The 24,997-nt window shown below is 29.9% G+C and overlaps 2 protein-coding genes across 2 annotated transcripts; one reads left to right on the top strand and one right to left on the bottom strand.

Annotated features, from left to right (window-relative positions):
* Window positions 1-1,116: 1,116 nt before the first annotated feature.
* On the bottom strand, window positions 1,117-4,378 carry LOC133681810 (uncharacterized). The gene is made up of 8 exons (XM_062104964.1): window positions 4,132-4,378; window positions 3,555-3,576; window positions 2,800-2,856; window positions 2,630-2,711; window positions 2,338-2,433; window positions 2,106-2,230; window positions 1,995-2,013; window positions 1,117-1,684 (listed from the first exon to the last, which is right to left on the bottom strand). Exons 1-8 carry the CDS (start codon window positions 4,229-4,231, stop codon window positions 1,445-1,447), a joined length of 741 nt encoding a protein of 246 aa, XP_061960948.1. The 5' UTR covers window positions 4,232-4,378; the 3' UTR covers window positions 1,117-1,444.
* A 14,478-nt stretch (window positions 4,379-18,856) lies between these two features.
* LOC133682086 (uncharacterized) lies at window positions 18,857-20,694 on the top strand. Its single transcript, XM_062105344.1, has 3 exons — window positions 18,857-19,244; window positions 19,508-19,572; window positions 19,735-20,694. Exons 1-3 carry the CDS (start codon window positions 19,083-19,085, stop codon window positions 20,414-20,416), a joined length of 909 nt encoding a protein of 302 aa, XP_061961328.1. The 5' UTR covers window positions 18,857-19,082; the 3' UTR covers window positions 20,417-20,694.
* Window positions 20,695-24,997: the final 4,303 nt, after the last annotated feature.

The raw sequence follows: 24,997 nt of genomic DNA on the forward strand, positions 1-24,997 counted from the left end.
TTTACTGCTTGGAAAGCAAGTTTTGATTTCTAAAAGGCTATAGGAATAGAAGCCGGACCCACTTAAGTGCGCGTTAACGACATAAAGGCTTAAACCCACTTTAATTCCCACTAAATGGTTGTTTCGGATTAAAACATTTTAAACGTAAAAAACATTTTCAAGCATTCTAAACATTTTTTATATATATAACTTGTTTTTTTAATAGTACGTTAAAAAACAATTTAGGATATCAATAAAAACATAATTTTACTAAAAAAATTAAGATAATTTATTTTTTTTTAAATATCAAAACAATAATATATTAAATTGACCTAGGTAGAGTAGGGTTAACCAGTTAAAATCTATATAAAACAAATCAAAATAAATTATAAAATTTAATTCTCAACTAATGTAATATTAAATAATGAAATTAAAAAAAATTAATTAAAAAAAACTTACTCGGATCAACCTGAGTTAATTTGTCATATTCATAACTTGAGTTATGAGACCAAATTAACTGAGTTAACCCGCAATATGGATTGTGAAACTGAAACATGAAACAAAATATAATAAATTAAGAGGTTTAATCTTTATTAAATAAAATATCAAAGAATAAGAAAAGGAATTTTTTTTAAAAAAATAAACAAGATGCGCTGCAGGGTTAATCAGTCGGAGAGGTCATCCAGACCCACTTGATAGTCATTGGTTCATGCGTGTTACAGAATTTTGGTTTCATGTTTAAGCAAACGCAGTTGCAGGGCGTGCCAATTTTGCTAAGAAACTGTAAGAAACATCCAGAATTCCAGAACCTATCACTAATAATGGTGATGAAGATGACGATACCACAATTCCTGATTGCGATTCACAATGATAATCCACACCATTCATAGGCTTCTGATGACAATTGCAGGGTTTCCGAAACTATACAGACAATCACTCGATCAAAGTGCACAAATCCTGACAATGGGCTAAAACCTATCTCTATTTTCTGGTCTTCGAAAAAAACAGTGCACAAGGAAGCAAAGTCTAGCATAACCCTAAATACGCAATGAATTGAAAATGGTAAACTGTGGTGTATAAGCATTCATCAAGTGTCCAGCCCTCGTGAATTAAATTAACAGAGGATAATGCCACTGCTTCTGCATAAATATTTACTGGTAAATTCAACTAGAAAAAACCCAAAACCTTCTTAGTCCAAACTCAACACTGAACAATTGACTTTTTTTCAACCAACACTTAAACAGTATGAACAATCTGATTAAAGGTATTCGATGTTCCAGACTATACTTCTCAATCAATACATCCTCAGGCAAAGTGTTCCTAAAGTTTTAGGATAGTGGACAATCCCGGATACAATTGCTGAACTATTAGTATCTAAATAAAGAGCATAAAAGGACTCGTAATCATGGAAGATTGAGTAGAACAAGCATGTTTTCACTGGCGTGTGACTGCATTTCAATCCAGTTCACCTTGAGTAGCCATGTGGAGGATAAGCATGAGGTTGTGGATAGGCAGGAGGGTAACCTTGAGTTTGCGGGGGTGGAGGATAGCCATAAGGCTGGCCATATGCTTGTTGAGGTGCGTAGCCAGCATATGGAGGAATTGGCTGATCAATACGAGACATCTGCTGCACCGAAGGAACTGCCATAGCAGGCTGTGGCCCAAACTTACCATCTCTCTTGTCCATTTCAACCTTGTGCTGGGTCTGCATAAACCAGGAATTTGCAGAAAATCATGTAATTGTAAAACGATTCTTTTAACCCACCAAGGAATTAGATGATTAAGATTGATAATTTATCAATCTATTAAAAGCCACATGTTGCAAAAGTTGGGCATCAAGATTTTGTGATGTGTGACCTTTTCAATCCTGTTTCTTAAAGAAGAGTAACTTGTAGATTATACTAATAAATTATTTCAACAATCCTAGATGACCTAAAGCGGGTCCTGTTGTTTTGGCTACAAGAGTAATATGCCGATCCATTCAACAGGCACTTGAGGTTTTATTTATAGCATACCTGAATACATGCGCAGACCCTGCCAAAACAGAAAAAGGAAAAGAATTAATTCAAGATTTTAGATTTTGAAGTCTCTCGAACATTGAAATAAGTGGGAACTAAATTCCTTACGAGCAATAAACCAAATCAGACAAACAGCTCAGCATCTGGGCAAGGTCTCCAATTTCATCATTTCCAGTTATGCAAGCAACTAATGAACATATACATGCTAATTGCTGCAGGCAGAACATAAATCCCTACAAAAGGAAGCATGTCATAGTTGAGGTAGCTTTCTGAAAAATGGAAGAGCTTTCCATGCGAAAACATCATCCACAATAGAGAAAGAGAGAGAGAGAGACAGTACAATAATGCAGTTGTCGCATTGTGTAGTTTGTATATTGAATTCATCTTGCAATAGGAAGCGAGTTGAGGCAACTGAATTACAGAAGCAGCAGACGACCTGAAGAATAAGGGAAACAGGAAGAGAAATTAATCTTCAAGGATACTTATTGTCGGGTGGGTGGACAGCATGTTAAAAACTCTGATGATCCATAAACAAGAGTCCAAAAGAAAGATTCTCTGCCTATCCATCTAGTTGTGACAAGAAGTTGGGGAACTCCATAAATAGATGAAAAAATAACAGATCAGTGTCAAACCTCAGTGCCAAGGCAAAGTTCAGGACATTTACTTTCTCCGCACTTCCCACTACATGGAAGATAGCCAGCACAGCAGACATACCTACAGGAGAGCAGATGCAAAAATTATGCTAGTACTCGCTTTGATTCTTGTCAGAGTGGAAACCTAAGGAGAAAGCAATAGCAATTACCTTGACATGTCATTGTAAAGAGCTCGTTTGCGCAGCATGTATGAGACACATGGTCCACTATCACAAACAAAACAAAAACGTTCTTAATCTGATAAATATTCTCATATCTTTCACACAATTCAAAATTTTCGAACACAGCAAAAGCAACACTGGCAATCACATAATACCTTAAGTAAGCCAGAGTTCATGACAATGACAATTCATTTTTCGAAGTCCAACTTCTATAGTGATGTGTTTTTATACAATAAAGGAACTTCTTTTCTCTTGTTAGGAAAAATCTTTCCATTTAATCTTATATCAGGCGCTCAGTTTCCAGGCATTAAAAGCTTCATAAACCAAATCCCACTAGCTCAAAAACTAATTAACACAATGAACTTGTAACCATACTCATTAGAAAACACTGCTTTCATCACTCTCCCGATCTTATTAACAAGCATGCAGCAAAAATATCTTTATTGTATCCTTGATTTTAGTAGCAACCACTACAAATAACTTCAATCTTCGAATGATTAAGTCATACGTGTTTGCTAAACAATCCATGACACTGACCAGGAACTGCAATTTGAATCATTATAAAATCAAAACCAAAAACACTAAACATCATATTCCTGATCGACAAGAATATATAAAAAACAAACTCATATAGCAATCCCACAATCATAAATTCTTTCAAACAAATTAAAAAACTGACCCAAAAAACAAGATCCAAATGCAGTATCAAAGCAACAGTGCATTAAAAAGATGACAGAACTTACCAAAATAATGAGAACAGACAATCTGCATACCAGTCCACCATAAAGCAGAAAATCAGAACAGAGATCAAATGTAAATAATAGTATATTATCAATAATATATCAAATTTTGGGATAAAACAAAGTATAATTATAAACAAAAATAATAAATTCAACTGCCAAGATAAAAAAAGAAGAATATTAACCGGAAAAAACAAGCAGTTTGGACGAGTCCTAAAACTTAACATTTCGGTTTCAATTTTACGTTTATATTTTTACAAACAACCAAACAGATGGCTACAAAAATAAAAACAAAGGGCGCTAAATTGTTTGGCAGCTGAGAAAACGAGAGGGAAGACAAATTCAACCTATGAAAATCTCAGAGTCAACTACGCCATAAAAAAGAAAAGCAAGATTAGGCTAAGTTTTGGCGAAAATTCTGTTTACACAGCATTAACAGAATCGCGTTCAGAAATCAAATCAAATCAAGATTGACAAAATAACAACGAATCAAACAAAATAATAGAACCAGTAAGAGAAATTCTAAACGAGGAAACAGAACGAAAAGAAAAGGTGTGGGGAAAGAGAGAAGAGTGCATACAAGGAGTATCGGCGGAGATGGTGCTCAAGAGATTGGTGTGCCAGACATTCCTATAACTCTTACGCATCTCCATTTTCTCAACTTGATCGTCCAGCCCCATTTTCCTCTGGTTTCTTAGAGAGAGAAGAGAATGGGAGGGGGATCTTGTCAGGTACGGGAAGGAATTGTAGCGTTCAGTATTGTGGTCTCGTAAAATAAAGAAGAAATAGTACTAGCACACAATGCGGACAGGGAAGGCTGCTTCGTATTTTTTGAAAATGTTATATATATATATATATATATATATATATATATATTAAATTTTTGTGTATTAAAACAATTTAAAAACATTATCTTTAAATAAAATTAAATTATTTTTTCATAAAATACCCTTTAAAACACAATTACAAACAGCTCCGAAACAGTAGCGTGGAAATTAGAGATGTGTACAGCTGGAAAACGCGCAATGGCGTAATAAAATTAAGACCCTCTAGAAACAATTTGACCGTTTAATTTGAAGTTGTCAATAAAATACCTTTCATTCTCACCTCCAACCAATCCATGTCTATTACAGGGTTTGAGGCTTTCATTCCGTACGTCCTTATACTTTTTGTTTATTGTTTAAAACGTCCCTCGAGTATTCTTTGTTTTAATATTAACCTTTTATGTAGCAATTTTTTCAATGTTGTCACCCCACTTGTGTTGGTGTATGCGACTAATACTAGAATGTTGGCACGCAATTAAACAGTCATGACATGAGTTGTTTTAAGGTAACAGCTCAGTCCTTATTCTTCTTGATTTTGCTAATACATCCTTTAACGTTTTCTTTACTTGATAGTTTTTTTTTATCGATCAATTGATCATGGATATGGCTGTTTTTATGATTTTGATTTATTGTGTTGTTATTTTTTCATGTTTGAAGGGTTTATTGGTTGTTTTGCATCCGATGGAAGGGTTAAATTGACGGATTGATTTTACGAGGATTCAATTGTTGTTTGGGGGTTGTGGAATTTTCCAATGAGAATTGCCAAGTTATTTTAGTGGTCACACCAATTTTATTGTGGGCGTAGTGATTTCTTAGTTTTATTTGTTCATTTAATTAAATAATAGGAAGGTATTTGGTAAATCAAAATTTCATCGCTATATATTATCTTTTAATCACCTAAAACTACTTTATATATATATATATATATATATATATATATATATATATATATATATATATATATATATATATATATATATATATATAAAATCATGTGTTCTAAGTTTATCAAGAGTCATTAAAAAATAATTTATAAATAATTTTATAATTCGCATATATCCCTATGATATATTTCTCATGAGCATTCCAAACATAATTACAAGTAGAGGGATTTATACTCGCAAAAAAAAAGTATAAAAACACAAAAATTCTATAAAAAAAAACTTTTTTGAATGACTTTTACCTTAATATTTTTTTAAAAAAAAACTCTCTAAATATTCATAAATTAAGGGATTCATACTTCAAAAAAAAAAAAAAGACATAACACGAGTTCTCTTCAAGAACAAAATTTTTTAAAGAAACTTCTCAAGCATACATATTTTCTCTCTTGATTTGATGTCTTTGAACATTAAAGTTATACTAGATCAAGCCTAACACGCCTTGTAAAGTTCACCTTCAACACCTTGAAGAGAGATCAAGAAACATATTCAAAGTATTCATCAAGTCAAGCCAAGAAAAGTATATCAAATCTTCACCGTGTTCTCTTGAAGCATCAAATCCCTAGCTTTGAAAGATCCGGGTCTTCAAATATTCTTCAAAAACAAATCAGTGGGATGACAATTCTTTTGTGAAGAATTTTCTTATTAGACAATTGTAACATTTTCTGATTTCTTAGACAATTTTGCAATGGAGCTTGTGGTTAAATTTAATAATGAGATTGTTTGGGAGTGTGATTGTGGTTGTTTTTTAAAGTACTTTTTACTCGAAAATATATATATTATTTTTTTATTTTTTTAAAATAATTTTTAATATTAACGCATCAAAATGATCTAAAAACATAAAAAAATATATTAATTTGAAGTAAAAAAAATAAAAAAAAATAATTTTAAAAAAAACATTTTTAAAACATAAAAATAAATAGTTTTTAGGACTTAATTCCACCCAATGAAATCGTAAATATAAAATTGATATCAAGATAGAAAAATAAAATAGAGATTTTTCAAATAAAAAATGCATGGATGTACAGAGGAATTAAACCTTTACCTATTGACTTTAGTTGTGGTGAAATAATACTGTTTGTCTACACATGCATTCACTAGTTTCCCGGCCCGCGCAGCTGGATAAAAAAAAATTGAATGCGAAATAAAAGTTTGTAAAATAGATATCATAATAAAAATAGATATATATAAAATTAAACACCAATTAAAAACTAAAATATTCTCATGAAAAACAAAATTAATTATAAAAATTAAATAAAAAAAAATCAATTAAAAGAATAAAAATGAAAGATAGAATTAAAAAAACAAATAAAATTATTTTTATTATTATCAAATTTAACTTAGTAGGTCAATCTTAAAACTCTTAACTTGATTTATTATCCAGTTTGATTTTAAAATTAACTTGTATAGAAGCTGCTTTTATAAGACTCAACCCCCGTTGTGGCTTTAAAGGTAACATGAACAACCAATAAAAACATGGTTTAGTTTTAAATTTTTTTTTAAATAATATTTTTTTAATATTAAAATGATAACATATTGGAATAACTCCGGTTTCGCGGCTTAACTTACCAAACACACAACCCAAATCATGAACCTCACCGAGTTTTAAAATTTTCTTAAAAAGAACTATTTTTTATTTAATAATATAATAACAAAAATAAACATTTACAAATTTAACACTAGTTAATTATTGAGAAATATATTTGAAAATATGATGATCTCAACCCAAACAATTTATGTTAATAAAAAAAAATGTATGGAAATAAAAAAACACTAAAATATAATTAATAAAAATAAAAATAAAAATAAATCTCTTTCACTGTCATGTCGACGGGGGAACCCATAGTCGTTGATTTTCCATATATATATGTATATATATATATCAACTGGTGTATATATATATATATATAAACAACGGTTCTATAGTACTCGTTTTGTCCAATTTAATTAGCCTTCATGACTCTTCAAAAGTCATTATAATGTATATTTGACTATTTTTATATAACATTTATTTATTTCTCGAAGAGAAACCACTCTACTCTGCCTATCGGGCCGACGACCCTTGGTTATTCAATGCCATTATTATTTATTACAGAGAAAAATGTCATAGACAGACAATTCGGTCTACTTTTCAGGTCAAACTTCACCCTTTTTTCTTTTCTTGTTTTGTACTTGTTATTTATTTATTTATCAATAATTCTTTTTCATCTTTTTTTATTATTATTATCATCATTATTATTATCATCTAGTTAATATTAAAAAAAAATTACATCTCAGGTTGAAATCTTATCATATTATAATCATTCAAAGAGAAAAGTTTAATCCGCATAACACTACGAATCAAAAAAAAAAAAGAATGAAAAAAAAAGGGCTTTAGGTATTATATTATAATCATTCAAAGAGAAAAGTTTAATCCGCACAACACTGCGAATCAAAAAAAAAAATGAATGAAAAAAAAGCATATAAAACAATACCTAAATTACATGTAAAAAATTTAATTGAAATTAAATTAACCAGCTAATCCCATAATCCAAATCAATTAAGTTACTTAGATTAATATGTTTTTTTCATCAAACTACAGTACAATAAAGTGCACGAGAAATCTAAGTACGGGATAGTTTTTTAAAAGAAAAAAATTACGAAGACGGTTATGAAGGAATAAAACAGCAAAAACATGACTGATTTTATTTAAGCTAAACAACAAAAAGAGTTTTTTTAAAGTTAAAAACAATAGATAATTGATAACAACAGTAAAATTATTTTCTTTTTAATTTTAAAATAAATAAATAAATCATTGATAACATGGTTAAATTGTAATTTTTTTTAATTAAAGGACCAAAAATACATTAGATAACAAAAAAAAATAGCTTGAACGTTGCAGCTTAACTCATCAAACTTGTTATTTGAGTTATAAACTCAACCAGGTTTAAAATAAATTTTCTCTTAGATTTAGATATGTTTAAAATCTAAATATTAAATAAAAAGTTAGAAAAGAGCACAAAATCATATCTTGTAGCTTAATGCACTTGGGCTTTTAAAATATAAGCCCAGCATGTGGGCTTTTAAGCCCATGTCAGCATGTCCAAGCTTTTTATTTATTTTAATCTTTTCAAGGGGTGTCATCCATCCCTTTTTTTCTCAAAAAAAAAACAACAAATGATATTTTTTTTGTTCAAGCAAACAACATGTTATTTGTCTATCCAAATTCAGCCACCATCATAGTGATGAAAAAAATCAAGGTATAGTATTTTTAGCCTAAAAAATGCATTTTAACCTAAAAACATCTTGCAAACACTCTCAGAACATTTAAAAACTAGTAAACAAAAAAAAACCAAATCATAAAATCAAACCTGTTAATTTTTTTCTTCCTCTACTTCAATGTGTTTTTAGGCAATATTGAGGTTAATGAACCACTACAACACTTGTCTCATTATATAAAACTCTTTGGCATCAATTTTAACTATTTTTATGGTTAAAATAGGTGTCAATTATTATTTTCAATTTTATATTGGAATTTGGTGATTTTCTCTCTCATCAAACAAATTATGAACTGAAAAAAGAGGAAAGTAGAGTTTTGTACTAAATTAGATATTTGATAACTAAAAGGATCGATCACCTGTTATTTGAAAAAAAAAGGATCAAAATTAACTTTTTGTATAAAATTCAAAGTTGCCATATGTTTTACCTGTCTCTGTAACTTTGAGCCTCTGTCTTTTAATTCAAACATTTCTTAAAATAAAAAAGTAATTGAGTATTAATTTGGGCTATAAAGGGTGCAAATAGGCAGAAAACAAATTTAAGGATAAAAATAAAAAATTAGAAAAAAATACTCCAATTTATAATGAAAATATAAGAAAGTGAACAATAAAATGTAGAACAGAAAAATGCCAAACAACTTAATTTTTGTTAATTGAAGCTCAAATTATATCGAGGTAAGATTTGATATTATAGTAGTAATTATTTTTTAAAGTGTTTTTTTTATTTTGAGATATATGAAAATAATATTTTTATTATTTTTTAAATTTATTTTTAACATCAACATTTTAAAATAATAAAAAAATTAAAAAATAATTTAAAATAAAAAATATTTATTAAAAAAAACATGGCATTACCGGGTAAACAAATAGGTATAAAAAGAGTCAGGGACCGTGATACTCTTCTTTGGGAGCTATATGGCTACCTTGAAAAATCAGCCATGATATTCCCTATCGGCCAAACTATTTGGACTCTAAACCACCAGCATTCTGAATAAATCTGCTCTGCTACATGAGAAGCCAAGTCAGGGGGGAAAAGCAGCAAATATAAATTAAACAAAATATAGTGTTTGTTTCTGCGGATTATCTGTCTTTAAAAGTGGTTTAGAAACTGTTTTCTACTGGAAAAGCATAAAAGTGATGCTTTTGAGTTTTTTTTAATATAGTTTTGGTGTGATGATATTATAATTTTTTTTAAAAAAAATAAGAAAATATTTTAATATATTTTTAATTAAAAAAATATTTATAAAAATAATACTACACTATACTACAAAACAAACACCAAGTGTTTGTTTTGTAATGTAGTGTAGTTTTAACTATTACGAAACCTAAAATATACAGGCAAAATACTATGGATATGCATTGAATTACTGTGAATTGCAATAATAAAATTATGATCTTACCTTTAATAAAATAAATAAATAAAATGATATTGTGGGGGTAAAATAATTGATCTTTTCATGAAGTTAATTTGTTATTTTTTATTTGTCTGGGACAATAATGCTTTTTTTTATTTTTTATAATAGTTAAATTATTATATTACTCTTAAAAGTTAAAAAAACTAACGTTGGGTCTAGGGGCTTTGTAGGATTTTCATTTTACTATAAACAATGTAATGGCTCCATTGCCCTTACCATCAATGTTTTTTAGCCTTGACTTTCAGGGTTTAGTTGTAATTTTATAATGTTATTTTCTTGAATTATCATTTAGTCATAGAAGCATTTTAGTATTTTTCAAGATAAAATAAAATAAAAATATACATGTTAAAGCATGATAATCACGCCTCAGCTATCTTCAATTGGGTTTAATCTTTGTTCTTTTAATTGCTAATTTTATATCTTGATAAGTTTTTTAGTTTGATATATACTTTTTTTATCTTTCAACTTTAAATTAGTTGGGATTTGAGTTTTCTAATTAAGCCAGGGTCTTATATTTATCAGGTTATAATTTTGGAATATATATTAACTCAAATTTGAAAATTCATCCAAACATGTTTTGTTTTGCATGATATTAAATTAAAATTGTCTTTTTTATATTATTAAATTAATCGAGTTTATATTTTGCATATTTCATGTTATTTTGGAATATTATCCCAATATTTCCTTGACATTTTCTTCTTACATCCTGGAAAATTTACCCCAGCCTGAGCCATTACGCCCACCCCTAATTTAGATTTATTCAAGTCATATTTTTTTAATTCTATATTTCTTTTTTGTAACCACCCAAAAAAAACATATAGAAATATATGCATGTGTTGATTTTATTTGGTGCACCTTTGTTTTTTTTTAAATGATAGAGTCTTCTCTGTATTTTTAATATCAAATTATCGATTCAAAAAATTTCTCAACTTGCAAATAACAACAGAATGCTCGTCCCATCATATTAGACTTCACAACTGAACCAAAACATCAACTTTCCTTCTTTTTCTTTAAGAGTTAGCATTATAATATTTCATATAACAAAATTATAAAACTAATTAGTTCACAGCAAGCATTAATTTATTAAGAAAATAAATATGTTTAATTTGGTATACAACAAAACTATTTACTAGCTTAATATAAACAATATCCTTAATTATATCGCCGGCCAAAAATAACTTAAACATTTAAATTCTTAAACACACATATTACATAACAACAAAATATTAACGCTTCCAAATACATAATTAATTTAAACAAAAAGTTTCTATTTATGCATCTATTTTCTATCTTGAGGGTGTGAGATACCTAATAACATATTTATATGACATGTAAATATTAGGTACAAATTAAACTTTACACTTAACAATAAACCAACAAAATAAAAACCATTTAATTCATACTTAATAATACATTCACTATATCATTTAATGGAGTAACTTATCATCAATATGTTAATGTCCATGCCTTAACTAAGTATTTTTCTATTAATTAGGATACAACCATTTAACATGATATTATTTTCATTAACATAAAATAATCATTCGACACACTCATTCAATAATGCATTATTTTTATTAATTAGAAAATAATCTTTGACATACCCATTCCACATGATGTTATTTACACCCTTTTTTCCCTCATATTTTCACTAAATTATAATCAAACGAAATTGTTTATAGAACTATAAAAATAAACAAATAATTTATTTCAGGATAATAGACACCTATATGATACATGTGCATGTGATGTGGTCTCCTGCTACTGGCCTAACTCTGCACCTCACTTGTATTATCAAAATTTACACTAATCCTTACTTTACCATGAGAATTAATCCTATCTTCCATGTAAAATTTTTAAATTTAAAATTAACTCAAGTCAATAAGATTCACATATGTTTTTCTTAGAATATATAAATTAATCTTAATTAAACATGTTTCCTTCACTATAAGTTCAACCCTCTCGTTTTTTGTAATCTTAACCGAAACCAATGGAGAGAGTATAGAAGGATCTTTTTTTTTATTCTTTCACTCCATTTTAATATTCAAATAATATTTAACATAATTTTAATTAATATATTAATTCTTCAATTTCTCAATTGTATTAATTCTATCTACTAATTTCTCATAATTTAATGAAAAAATATTTCTAAACACAATATTTATGGACAATAAAGGCATGACCTGTTGGAACCACATAACCACTTGATATTTTTGAGATGACGCCGTTTCTACCGTAATCTCAAGAAGAAAAAAGAAAAAACAAGAAGTTAAATCGTTTCCAACAGTATAACTTGTTGAAAATATAAAAACAACCGTGAAGGCTGTGCTGATCCACCAATGTAATTTTAAAAATAAAAAAGTTAAGTTGCTAAACGATGAAAAAATATATATAAAAATCATGAAGGTTGTAGCAATTTGGATATTCATCTATTCAAATGAATAAAATATTGGTTGGGCTGCAAGTAACAATGTAAACTATTGATTTGATTTGAGTGATTATGTTGTTCTAATCAGAGTAATTTTTTGAAATTTATTATGTTATACTATAAAATTGCATGGTAGGGATATTCTGATACCTTATCTAACAACTTAAGTTTATGGATTGAAATGATTCTTTGACATGATATTAGAGTTTTGATGATTAAGTGATCACAAGTTTGAATATCACCATCCCCCATTTATTTGATCAAAATTAAACACAATATAATGTGGGCATGTGCAAATTTTAAGTCCAAATAGCTTTCACTTGAGGGTGTGTGTTAGAAAATAATATAAATTATATCCTGAAACCTCACATAACAGTTTAATCTTTTAGGTTGAGATGATTTTTTGATAAATAACAATATAATTTATAAATTTTGCTATTTCAAATAGCACAATTTTTATATTTTTTAAATAATAGACTGTATTGTTGCAAGCAACCCAATAAAAAAATATGTTATTTTTAAATATTTTTTAAGAAACATGATTTGACAATTTTTTTTAATTATGTGTTGTTTTCTTAAAAGAAATTAAGGAATCACACATTAATCCAGACTGATTTCGAACTTGATTATTGTGTTTCAAAAAGTGATTTAAAAAAATAAAATATTTTTATCTTTTTATTTATTTCAAATTATTTTTTTAATATTTTAAAATAAAAAACATACTGATATTATGATGCAAATGATCTCGAATCATTACAACCAAATTGCAAGTTGCATCAGTTCGGTAAGCAACAGAAAGCCGGTGGAACTGCGGAGGCTATCCAATCTAGCCTGGAATACCTTTATTAAAGTGCCCGGGTAGCTACATCATTACAGCTGATTCCAGGCATGCACATTATAATGGAACCACTAATAAATTTACAACTCTTAAAGTTTTTTTATTTTTTTTAAAAATCAAAACAGTTAATTAAAAATTTCGGAAAATAACATAACTAACAAAAATTGATGAATTAGCATAATTTTTACATATCACAATTGTAAAATACAATTTTTATAGCTTATTACTATTTAGAATATTAATTTCCTTTTTTAAAAAATTAAATGAACATGAAAGAAGGAAAAAAAACATGGAAGACATATCGAAACTCCTATTATAACAACATCAATATTATTAAAAAAAATTTAACGAGATGAATTTAATGATAATAGAAAACATCACAAATAATAACTTAAGTTGACCACACTTGCAACCTAAAATAAAAGGGTCACCCTACCTCTTCTAACAGAGAGTTTGGTCTACTCGAATCACTGCTAGTGATATTTTTTAATATTGTTAGACTTGTCTAGTTGAAATCCTTATAAAAGTATCAGCTATGTTATAATTAGAGTTTTTGTATGTCATCGAGATATATTTTTTATTTTCTTCTCTCTTATACATTTAATATTTTTAAAATCATGTTTTTAATCCTGACATATGTAAAATGTGTTTTTTTTTTAATTTCAACTGTGTTATTTTACTAATATTTTTTTTAATTTGAAAAATATTAAAAATATTATTTTAAAATAATTTTAATATAAAAAAATAAAAAATATATTTTAAAAAACATCTTTCACTCTAATGACAAACGTACACGAAATCCCATCACCAGCACATCTGCCCCTTTAATGCTTAATTATTTGTCCAGGGCTCTGACTCTGACTCTGTTTCTTTTTCTTTTTCCTTTTTAATTTCTTTTCCTGGTTTCCCTTGCCTAGCTGGTTCCATAAAGCTACATAATTTTTCTTGGCTCCTTTTCAAACATATTATATATTTATTTTATATTCTTCTACACGTCTGGCTTTTAAGTTCTAGGGTTACGCGTATTCCTGGCTGACTTTCTCATGCTATTGATGAACCCTAAACAAACTTCCTGTGATCTTACTTCTTTCACCAATGCAGGCATTGGTTAATTGGTTAGCGGCTATATTCATGTTATAGATATGTCACTGGCCGCCGTCAAAATCCAAGTAAAAGATCTATTTATCTGGGCTGTGCCCACAAATCTGAAAACATATATCAGGAACCCGAAATATTCAACTACCTTTAAAAAAAAACAATTAGGGTTTGTTTTTTGATATGTAGGTTATAGTGAGTGTTGAATGCCACAAGGCGTCTGATTTAAAGTGATCTGTAATCCTTTCCCTCCTTCTTCAGACTAGAGCTATATATCAAGAGCTAGCATTGTCTCTTAAATTTATAGCAGAAGCTAGATAGTTTCCGTGATAAGCAAAAGAAGAGATCTGAAGAGCATGAATGTATATGAAGCAAATAACAAATACAGCATAGCAGAGCTTTGTTTTTTCTAGGATGCGATTGGACTGCAGCATTCAAGCTCAGATTGAAGATAATATCAAGCTTCCTTTCCTCTCTGTATAAGGTCTGCCTCATCACAGATCGCTATAACAGAGGACTTTTCGAGAAAGAGATCTTGTTGTTAAAACCCCAGAGGTATTCCATTCTTCTCTGGCTACTTCTCTGCAAGTCGACCTGGTCTCTCTCCTTCTTTCTACTGGATTTTGGAAGGGCCGGTTTGTTAATTCTCTGCGCTCTTGTTTCTATCGGGATATCATGAAGAGCAGGAATGGCGAATATTTTGGATTAGATATACTTGACAGAATAAATAGAGTAGAGCTCTATATACAGAATCAAGGAAAAACAATATCTTTCTTCTGTAATTTTTTAGTAGAAAGAAATGTCTGTTGTGATTGAAGTCTTGCATCGATAACAGGATGACCAGCAAAAGAATGTTGTGATGTAGATATAACTGCCGCAGAACTCCTCTTATTCAATTTCCCTGGAAAAACAAAAGAAAAGAAAGAATAAGCGCTCTAATCCAGAGTTTTCATAAAATCCCCAGATATCAGCTAGAAGCAATTCAATTATTCTGATCTATACACACACACACACACACACACACACACGGTAAATCAATATATAGAAGTTAGAAGGTAACGGTCAGAGTGATTCTGTAGAACAGTAAAATGCTTTGAGCAGAAGCTCTAGCTTTTAAAGCGTTTTTTTTATATGCGAGGAGAGATTAAGCCGTCATATCATGTCTTCAATAATTAATAAAAAAAACAAAGAAAAAGCAAAAAGTAAGGATATATACGAGAAGAAAAGGGCTTTTTATCAGAACCTTTCCACTATATATTCATCAATGAGTCACCAACAAAATATTTGTGATCAGGAGTGGGGTAAGATTCTCAGGTAAAGGAACATTAATTAATATATCCATGAACAGTCAAGCATGAGAGGTAAAGGAATATTTATGGAATGTGGTACTGTTCATGTGTTCATTCCCTTTATGTATACGCTTGAATTTGATGTTTTTTAATCTATTTATCACACTCTTTTATAAACCAGATTTAGAAAAAAAACCTTTTTACCAATTCCAATATAATGATTGTTCTGCTGCTTTTGTGATCTTGGAATCGCATCTTCATCTTTTTTTTTCTTATTAGCCATGGATAAGCACATCTTCAATATCTTGAAATAGAAACAAAGGTAAAGGTGGTCGGAACATTTATATTAAAGATTAATATAAAATTACTCTTAAAATCTTAATCAATAATTTAATTTTTTAAAATAATATCAAAATCTTAATAAATATAGATCCGTAAAGGCTTCAAACAAATTTTTACTTGAGAAAACATTCAAGTTTTAATATAAAAAAATTTTACTCGAATAAAATTAATTATAAAATAATATAAAACTATTATGCAATCTTAAATTTTGACACCTTGTCTTTGGTTCCTGGCACAATACTTGTCTTCAAATTCTGGTAGGAGATTAGATACAAAACAAATGGCATTGGGACAAGCCCAACAGCAGTCCTGATATTTGACACATTAGCTGTTTTTTTTTTTACATCGTGGAGCTTCCAATTAGTACATTACTTTTAACAAAAGATCAAAATCAGCAACCCTTTATGATCAGCAAGCATGCCATGGCCCATGCCATTTTTGTGTTTTAGTGGTGCCCGCATCTTTCTTATTTTTACCTGGAAAGATTTTGTGCATTTTATAATCTCTAATTCAGGCCTCAGGGATGCATGAATTGCAGCTCAACTTACCTCCCCGGCCCCCTCAGGTTTCTCTTCTTTCTTTTCCATGGGTCCTTCGTTTTCAACCACTTAACTGGTCTCTCCATGGCTGCCTGCGTGTTGCGTTTTCTAGCCATAGCTCTTCCAGTGATTAAAAAAAGCAACGTTGGTTTTCTCTAGGGCACAATCCTTACGCTCACAGTCAGCTCAAAATGGTCTAGCATCCAAGTTTTGTTTTGCACAGACTGGGACCCCTGGGCATGGCTCTTCCTGTGGATAAAAAGAAAGGTATTTCGTTCGAATGCCCTCTGTTTTTAATTGCTTTAAATTGCCTTTTCCTTAACAACTCACAGTTATTTGTTCTAATTGCTTTTGGATGTAAAAAAATAAAAATAAAAAATACATAAATATTCATATTTCTTGTTTTAGGCATTTACGTTTCTCTGTATTTGATCGATCATCTGCTAGCTATCCAATATTCTGTGCCATGGCCGCATGCACCTTCGGTCATGAGTCGATGTTTGACCGATGCCTCGGGATGGATTCATAAAGGAAACAATATACAGTTTCAATTTCCTCAATGGCGCCACAAAAGAACACTGCCTATGATAACAAGCTTTTTTTGTTCTTCCCCATGCGTTTTTTTTTCCATTTATGTGCACGCTATTATTCATAAGATCTTAGAAGACAACCTCTCAAGTTTTTTTTTTTTTTTTAGAGGACTGATTAAGGCGAACAACAAAACTCTCTCGTCCTTCCTCGTGTTTTTTTCATCTGCTGACATAAATGCTAATATACACACATATATATATATATACACACATATATATATATACACACACATACATATACATATATATATAGACATATAGAGAGAAGGGGGGGGTAATGAGGGGCATTTTCCTTGATAAGGCATTCTGGAATGGAAGTAATATGCTTTCACCTCGCAAAAGTATTCTACTAGCATGCTTTTTCTGAAAGCCTACCTCCAGGTGACACGTAAGACACTAATCTCTGGTATCGGATTGTGAGTTATCAAGCCTTGGTAGTCTCCATCGTCTCTCAAAGCATCAGAGCCGTCAATCTTCTGAGACAGCAGGGACCCACTAAGTACACTCATCAAATCCATGTTTATGTGGACCAAACGTGCTCGCCACCTTCTCCAACCGCGAGTGGGTTTGGAGCGTGAAGCCCACGCACCCTCTATCTTCCCTTTGTTCTAGGGGAAAAAAGGCGTTAGGTTTCACGTATTTTTAATCAATTTTGAAAAGCTTCATGTTACCCAAAATACCCCTCCATCCTGATACGCTTGGGGTAATGATCACGTGGGCAAGCTCCTACGGAGTTTTATCAAACGGAGAAGGTCATTGCATAAATGAGGAGAGATTAACTGTTAATAATGTAACTCTGTATTGTTACTGCAGCACACATTATCAATTATGGAACGCCGCTGCAGTTGTAAACTGCAGTTTGCTCTCACGTTTTACATCTTATTTGATTTTATTTTTTTCGCTTTTACGTGGTTCGGTATTTTTTTATAAAAAAATAAAATTTTAAATTTTATTTTTACTTATAAAATATATTATTACTGGGAGAACTTAACCTTTTAGTAGACCAACCTAATTCAATCGGATTAGTTAAAGTCTGGTAAGCTCTTAAATACTAAGATTTAGACAAAAAAAAATCAAATAAACTCATTTTGTTTTTTTTTTTTTTGTTTCTTGCGGTAAAATAGGTCAATTTTTATATATCATAATGATGAAAAATAATACTTTAAGATTTTGTTATACTAGATAAGAAAATAAATACAAAACAGACAAAAATATATTTGATTTAAAAAATAAAAATAAAAAATATAATAAATATGTTTTTGACATAATTTTAAAATGGATTTTATATTTTTTTTAAAAAATATATCTTTTATTCCAAGAAAATAACAAAACACCACTGACAGGTGCATGAAATTTTACTTTCCAAATGGCTAAATTACTATTTGTATGTAAAAATCTTAAACTAAAGTACTCAAGTGGTGAAAAGTATAAAGTCTGTTTTGACAATTAGACAGCACGCTGGCTTATAATTTCTAACTCGAGTCAAAAAAATGGGAAGAACTTTCTAGATATGAGTGGATGGCAACTGAGAGCAAGACAGATACACCTTACCTTAGCAAGGACTAACCTCATACGATAGTCGCCCATCTATAGATGCTTTGGACATGTATCATGACGTGTAATAGCGGCAGGCTTTTTTCCGTTTGCTCAAATCTCCAGTGTAAATAATAAAACAACGTAAGGACAAAACAGTCCAAATAAAGAATATTAATAAAAATCGAAACATATGAAGGGCCGAGAAAGCAACAGAAAGTTAATAAGAAAACCCTCAATATCGAGTTCTGTGAGATCTGCAGCGAGCAAAAACAATAGCGAAGAGAGCCAGCCCCCTCTTCCTCTCCTTCCTCTCCTTCCTTTTTTCCCTTTGAATCCCAAAAAACCTTGCCCTCCCTCTATCCGTTGGATCTAATATACAGAAACAACCACCTTCATCTTGTAACTATATAAACCCGTAATTATTATTTTCTTCTTCAAACATGAGGATTCGAAAGAACGCAAAGCTCTCATCTCTCATGCTCTCGCAGGGTTCTTCAGGAGCTCAGCCACTGCAGACACACGTTTGCCAGCTAAACCAGTCACCATGGGATGTGATTTCTTTCTCTCAAGAAACTTATTACCCATCTTCTTCACTCTACCAGGTAAGTTTTTTTGTTATGAAATGCCTCTCTTCATTTCCTTCACTTTCTTTTTTTTTTTGACAGATCTACTAAAACCCTTCCTCTATTTATCCTCTCTTTGCCTGCATTTCCTCCTCCTCTTCTTAGGGTTTTTCAGATATCAAACATTAGGGTTGCTTTAAAACCCTAAATTTTCTTGGTTTTGTCGTGTATTCTTCTGCTAATAGATTATTAGGTTAATGGGTCTCCCTCATTGATTACTCTTTGGTTCTTCTATCTATCAGTTCGAAGGAGAGGATAGCTTTAATGGAAATGGTAGCTTAGGTGATTCTGTTGGTGCTGTTGAGAGGTAATTTCATCTCTACTACCAATTTTGATATATCGTATTGTTTAGCATTAGGGTTTTTGGAATAGCTCGATATTTCGGAAGTAATTGTTGGAAATTCTTAATGGAATGGTAAGTTTGTGTTTGCGGCTGTTGAATATTGTTGGATTATATAATTATGCGCAGTGTCGCGTCGATGATGATGGAAGATTCAGAAGAGAAAGGAATGATGAAAATGAAGGTCGATCATATGGTTATTGTTGACGATAATTATGAAAATGAAGGTAACAAGAGATCAGAAATGTTCGGTGATTATGAAGAAATGAAAATAGATAGCGAATTCAAGCTCAAGAAATGCAACAAGACCGACGGCAAAGGCTGGCATTGCAAGAACGACACTAAAAATGGGCACACTGTGTGCGACCATCATCATCATTTGACATCTCACAAATCATCATATAGCAACATCAACAACAACAATATTAATGGTAGTGCTGCTACAAAAAAACCCGATAAGGTTGCTTCTATTATTGGGGCACGCCGTGGTCGGGCAAAGTCAGCCAAGAAAGGGTCATCATCGAGCTCAAATCCGTATGAATTTTACTATTATTCTGGGTTTGGGCCGTTGTGGGGAAAGAGAAGAGGAGATAAGGATACTGTCAACAAGAATGAAGCCAAGGATGTCGATAATAGTACTGTTATCGGTTCCATGATTCCAAATACGACACCGTCTTCAAGTTATTCACCGATTGAAAATAATCAAGGGTTTGATTATGTTGATGAGGATGACGACGACGAGGAGGAAGACAGTGGCAAGAAACGGATGCGGAAACCCGTGAAAGCGAGGTCTCTGAAGTCTCTTATGTGAAGGGTTTGGAGGAGGGGCAAGAGAGGGGAAGATGCTGCGGCTGCTGTTTTGTTTTTGTTTTATTTTTATTTTTATTTTGTTGTATCGAAACTATCGGGTTTTTTTTTAGGTAGAGGAGTTTTTGTGATAATTTCGTTGCACATGTTGTTGTGTATTATCATGCGTGAGGTTAATGTTTTCTCTGTAACATGCCAGTAGGAGAAGTTGTAGGGTGTGAGACGAGTGTACCTAAAGATTGTGTAAGTCAATGGTTTGAGAATGAAAGGGTAGTTTGGTAACCTCAAGTCTTTGTTTGATATTTTTCAACAGCGACTCATGGAATGTAGGTGCGCAGATTTTTTAGATATGGAGTGACGTGGCGCGTTATATGATTGTTTTGCAAATAAAATAACATGAAAGGGATTATCACATACATTTTGTAATTTTCTCTTCACATCAATTAGATTTTCTCAGCAGCCCTCGCTTTTATTTTTATCATGACGGAAGCAATTGAATTTTCATTGTGAAAAAAGAAAAGAAAAATAAATCTTTTTGAAATATATATATATATATATATATATATCAATATTATATTAATACATTTTTAAATAAAAAATATTTTTAAAAAATAATCTCCACTACCCTTTAAAAAATTAACTAAAGCAAATTTTGATTAACATATTAATTAAAACAAAGGAAGTATTAATTAATATGAGTGATTGTCTTGATTGTACAAATGGTCTCCTTGACCATCAAGATTTTAACTTCATGTGGTGATTGACGTGGATAGTTGCTTTATATGAAAATTAGTCTTGATGTATGAAAGTTGGTTCGAGGATAATTAAAATAATATTTTTAAAACTAGATGATGATAATATTTTTTTCAAATAAAATTAGAATTTTTTAATAATAATTTTACCAGCTACTTTATGAATAATTATATATAAAACTAATATGTATGGTTTTTCTTTTTAAAAAAAGATTTCATGTATATTCAATGAGAATAAAACTATATAATTTTTTTTATTGTTAAGTATACAATTTTTAAAAATTAATTGCATGGAAATCATTGAAGCGTGACTGTTTTTAGTTGAATTTGTTTTTGATAAGACTTTATTAGAAATATAATGTTATAAAAATTATTTCTAGACACTTTTGGAAAAGATTTATTGAAAAGAAAATGTTTTCCCAGCATAATTATGGTAGTTTTTTTTTTATAAAAAAAATACGAGTTGTTCCAAGTTTTGTTGCAAAAAATAACTTGATATTGTGATAAACATTGTACATGAATTAAGTAAATTGGTTTATGAAAGTATAACAAAATTTTGTTTTAGATGTAAAATTATAAAATTAAATAAGATTACTCAATTAATTTAATTAAAAACCAACGACACAGTGTGTACGATTAAGCTAGTTAATAAAAACGCAAGGGAACTCGGTTGGTGTTTTATTATAGAGGATACAAAATGTTGTGTTGAAATATGATGCTTTCCCTTCTTAAATAAAACCATCGAACTGGCTATTATGAGCAACATAGTTTTTTTTTTTAAAGGATTTATTAGTTATTATTGAATTGATCATATCTCGATTTTTTATATTTTAAAATATAATAATATAACTAAATTATTTTTAAAAGCAAAATTTTTTAAGTGAATATCCAAATACTACTTTATACTTTCATTATGGTTTTAAGTTATAATGAAGTTTATCTATGAACAATTTGATATTTTAATAAATATAAATATTATTTTAAAAAAAATTGTTAACACATGCAAAACACGTATCAATGAGTGGGAGACGACTATGCCCTTTAGGTGGCACTTGAGGCATCTCTTGGTGGCCAAGCACTACCTTCTATGATGGTAAATTAAAAACGTCCCGATATCCTCTTTTTAATAGTCAAGCGCGTGTAAATGCAACGATTGAGTTTTTATGAACTTTTTTTGTTTCCCCCCAACCCCTATCTCTTCTTGCCTCAAGTTTTGCAATTTTCCTTTCAAAAATTAAATGTATCATATCAGTTTATATTTGTATTAGTTTTGGTTCTTATTCTTTTGAATGTTATATGTCTTGATTTTAATGCCTTTTGAAGTTGATCTTGTTTTCTAATCTGTCCTTTAACATATGATTTTATCTAGTTTTTATATTCATTTTGGTTCTCATTCTTTTAATTGCTATTTTTTAATCATTCTCTCCTTTTTTTTCTTTTAATTTTATCCCTCATTTTTTATTTCATTTAATTTTATATCATATTTGATCCTTATTCTTTTGATCCTTATTATTTTATTTCTTAATTTTGGATGACGTAGGTCAAGAGTTTGAAAGATTTGCTCAATTTGATCTCGGTAATTTTCAGGTCTTTTTTTAAAAAAATTTCATCTCTTTACATCATGTTTATTCGGCTTTGAATTTCATGATTTTATGCTTTTTTTTTCTTTTGTGATCATCTCGATTTCATATCTTGGATCATGGAGTAGTCGAGTTAACTTAGTTTTTTTCTACATAATTATGTTATTAAATTAACATAGCTTATTAACCCACTTGAATCAATGACTCTGATTCTAATTTTGTTTTAAGTTTTTAAAAATGCTATCACTATCTGACTAATTTTTCTTACTATCACATAAAATTTAACCTTACTTGCCGGATACTGCTAGCCACCGATGACATGAAAAGTTGGTTTTCCCCTGGGAAAAATGGCCGGGATTTGAAAGTTGTTTTTTTACTAGCGAGACCCGTCTTGGTTGGAATGGGTCTAGACTCTGGATCAAGTGGGATAATGGTTTTTGATACAAACCAAAATTAGCGTGGAAAAATTAATTACAAAAAAGTATATCTCTAAAAAAAACAAATTTAATTACAAATTTTAATTTTAATTTCTTTTTACAATTCACTTCACGTTTATTCTTGTTTTTATACACGATAAAACTTAATCTACAAGTGAGAGAGCCCGGTGACTATTTATATTAACTACAGTAGTATATGCCTTGTCAAAAAAAAAAAAAAGTAGAAAAAAAATTGATATCGACTTTAAGTTAGCCATAGCATGCCCATTCGAGCTATACGAGATTTGTCGCAAAAATCCCATCATTTATAACAAGAATCATCCTATTTAATTCTTGAATGCGACAGAATAATACGAAAAGTGAAAGTTAATGGTGTAGACCATCATATTGTATAATAAAATGCGTCTAGTACGTATAGGTTTATACTTTATATTATAATGCTTGCTTGCTAGGCTATGCTGCCTTTACTTCACTGTAGTATCGGTGACTTGGTTTGATTAAACTAATCACGTACGTGGTCGATCGCCAGAAACTTAGTTTTCACGACTTTGTTCTATTTCAGAACTCGAATTTCTTTCCTGGCGTTTACTTGCAATTTTCTAATATTTATTTATTATGCATTTCAGGACTTACTAATTTAGCAAGATAATAGAAAATACCTAACGAGCTGTTTGTATGCTAGAGTTAGCTATGTTTTAGTGGAACTTATTTTTAAAAAAATTCTTACATCTTATAAAATTATCTGGTATTGTGATTAAATCTCAAAATATATTTTGAATTTTTTTTTTAAAAATAAAATTTTCTATTAGCTTATCTTACCAATAGAGTAATTTTAACTGGAACCATTCAGTCCGTTTTTTTTTTAAAATATTTTATGATAGAAAGTTAATAAAAATATTAAAATAATATGTCAATATTTTATATAATGGAAAGCTGAAAAAATTGATTTCAATGGAATTTTTATGAATAATTTATTGTTAATATTATTATTTTTAGATCATATATATAATAATTAAAAAAAATAAAAATTTATAATTGAACTCGTGATCTTTGTCATATCATGAATGTTAATTGACTGAGATACAATACATATTTTTAAAAATATATTAAAATATCTCAATATTTATATAAATAATAAAACAAACCCAAGATTCAAGTAATTTTCTAAGAAGCTATTATTCATCAATTTGAAAAAAAGCAAGTTCAGAAACCAATAAAAAAACAAAATTATCCGAATGGAAATGGCACATCAAACCAGTACCCGTGTGGTGAAATTGTGTAAGTGAGCCAAGAAACTGAGTCGACACACGAGTGTCTGGGATGTTGGGAGGTGGGAAGACAAAGGAATTTACAGACCAAATTTCGTGAATAACTTAATTTCAATTTTGGGGGGGAACAAAAGGGCACGTACCCTCTCCCTTTTGGTTTGGATTCTTTGAAATCTACAGAATAAACTCCCAGAAATGAAAAGAAGAGCACGCTCCTCATGCGAGCGTGGGGACAGAAGTGGATGGCTCATGTCAGAAAAGGCTGCAATCAGATGGCTCATCTTTATTTCACTGTTGATTATTTGGCAATCAAATAAATGTACCACGTTTAATTATTTGAAAATCCAAAAAAAAAAAAAACCCCGACTTTTGAATCAGGGTTGAATGAAGCTGCTGATTCGGCCCCATTTGGGAAGTTAGGAGCTTTTGCCCCATTTGAAAGTGCGGTTTTAAAAGAAATTGGTCAAAATTTATTATTTTTATTTAAAATTATTTTTTATGTTATTGGTTTGTTTTAATATTAAAAATTAAAAAAAATATTATTTTAA

Source organism: Populus nigra, chromosome 2 (genome assembly GCF_951802175.1).
Source record: "Populus nigra chromosome 2, ddPopNigr1.1, whole genome shotgun sequence".
NCBI lineage: Eukaryota > Viridiplantae > Streptophyta > Magnoliopsida > Malpighiales > Salicaceae > Populus > Populus nigra.